The following is a 1,927-nucleotide window of genomic DNA, read 5'->3' as shown; positions in this document are numbered from 1 at the left end:
CTGACTCTAACTCAGGGTTCTGGTTCTGACCTCCTGGTACTGATTCTAACTTGCGGTTCTGGTTCTGACCTCCTGGTAGTCCCCTAGCGGTGTCAGGTACTGCAGCACCAGCCTCTGCTCCATGGCCGGGCTCAGCGGCTCCAGGCAGTAGTCGGATCCGATCACCACGGAGCTCATCTGGGACCAGGAGCTGGTTCCGGCCGGCTCCTCTCCGGTCCGCTCCGCCTCGTCGGCCCGGCCGGAGGTGAAGTTCAGCTTCTGCGTGGCCTTCCTGCCGCTCTCCTTTGCCGTCCGCCTCCTCCCTCCTCCTCGGCCTCCCAGTGGGTCGTCCCTCTCCCTACAGGACGGGTCCGGACTCGCCTGGTAGACAAAGTCTGGCAGCAGCCGGGCCGAGCCGCCGTTCTTCTGGGCCGAGCGGATCAGAGGCGGAGGTCTGACCTTCGGCCTGCTGCCTCCGTCCTCGGCGGCGGCGTCAGCCTCCATCACGCTGGAGGTCGGCTCCACCTGAGAGTCCTGAGGCAGGGTCTGCTGGTTCTGTTGGTTCTGGATGGAGCGACTTGCGGCCTGCTCGGCCTGCAGCTCCTGCAGACGTCGGATCATGATCGGTACCTGGAGGAAGCGCAGACAATCAAGGAAGAATGAAAGAGTTAAGACGACATCAGGCAGCTAGAAGTTACCATGACGACAGGAGAGAACCTAAAACAAACAAACAGAACAAAACCGTAGAACCATAGAGTCTCTAGAGGAGGTCCGACAGAGAGCTGGACCCACCAGCTGAGCGTTCTGTTCCCTGTAGCTCGCTGCCACCTCCTGGTTGCTCATGGCTCTGGCCAGCAGTCCGGTGGCGTAGACGCTGAGCGGCCGCTCGGCCTCGCGGGCCCAGCAGAACATCTTCTCCACCAGACCCTCCTGAAACCAGGAAAACGGACTTTACAGCCTTAGACATGAACCTTCTCTCCACAGACACTCTGCTCTCGTTCACTGTACACGACCCAGTAGAGCAGAGTCCGTCTCTCAGGGCTCGGTTCGTCCTCCTACCTTCTCCTGGAAGACGGCCGACGTCTCCAGACCCGGCATGATGTTCTGCAGCAGGCGGCAGGCGGCCGTGTTCAGGCTCAGCTCTCTGCTGGTCATGATGTACGAATCCAACAGCTGCAATCACATCACTGCTGTTAATACACAGACCTGTGGCGCTGCTTCAGAAAGACTCGTTACTGTCAGAACAGGTTCTAGGAGCACAACCCAAAGACGAAGCCTCTTATTTACATCCATAAACAGAATCCTGCGTCTGAAGCTTCAGTAGAACTAAAGAAACATCTGGTTCCTTCATTTATCATCACTGGACTCTAACTAAACTCAGTTCAGACAGCAGGTTGGGATGAAGCCGGCGTCTCTTACCGCGTTGGTGAAGTCGTCGTTGACAAACAGCATCTTCAGCAGCTGGCCCAGCATGCAGTCTGGGTCGGCCCGGCCTGCACGGGCAGAACGGATCATCAGGTTTAACTAACAGCACATTCTGGGAGTTTCCACTGCAAATAATCAACTAGAAGGAGACAGAACTCAGAAATCAGGAAGAACAAAAAGCATCAAGTGTCCACAGATGAGATCAATAGAACAGATACTGATCGATTGATCACCGGCTGATAGAACCTGCAGCTGTTCAGTCTTCTGCTCCTCATTTGGGCTCATTTTTCATCTTGTTTGTGTCACAAATCTGTTGTTTTCTGTCTCATTGTTGCCATTTCATGTCTCCTCGTCCTGCAGATGTTGAAGATGTTCCACCATCAGATGTTGAAGATGTTCCACCATCAGATATAGAAAGATGTTCCACCATCAGCTGTAGAAAGATGTTACACCATCAGATGTAGAAAGATGTTCCACCATCAGTAGAAAGATGTTCCATCGTCATGTAGAAAGATGTTCCACC

At 54.4% G+C, this 1,927-nt stretch overlaps 1 protein-coding gene across 1 annotated transcript in view; it reads right to left on the bottom strand.

The window, feature by feature from the left end:
• Positions 1–1,927, bottom strand: part of LOC103356384 (protein VPRBP-like) — a 20,524-nt gene that overhangs the window by 15,357 nt on the left and 3,240 nt on the right. The window contains exons 4-7 of the mRNA XM_008280491.1: positions 1,399–1,472; positions 1,039–1,152; positions 772–909; positions 70–609 (exon numbers count right to left, since the gene is read on the bottom strand). Of these exons, the coding sequence (XP_008278713.1) occupies positions 70–609; positions 772–909; positions 1,039–1,152; positions 1,399–1,472 (866 nt within the window). The remainder of the gene's footprint in view (positions 1–69; positions 610–771; positions 910–1,038; positions 1,153–1,398; positions 1,473–1,927) is intronic.

Source organism: Stegastes partitus, unplaced genomic scaffold, assembly GCF_000690725.1.
Source record: "Stegastes partitus isolate 25-593 unplaced genomic scaffold, Stegastes_partitus-1.0.2 Scaffold196, whole genome shotgun sequence".
Lineage (NCBI taxonomy): Eukaryota > Metazoa > Chordata > Actinopteri > Pomacentridae > Stegastes > Stegastes partitus.
Note: the sequence above shows the minus strand (reverse complement) of the source record. Positions and strands in the feature narration are given on the sequence as shown.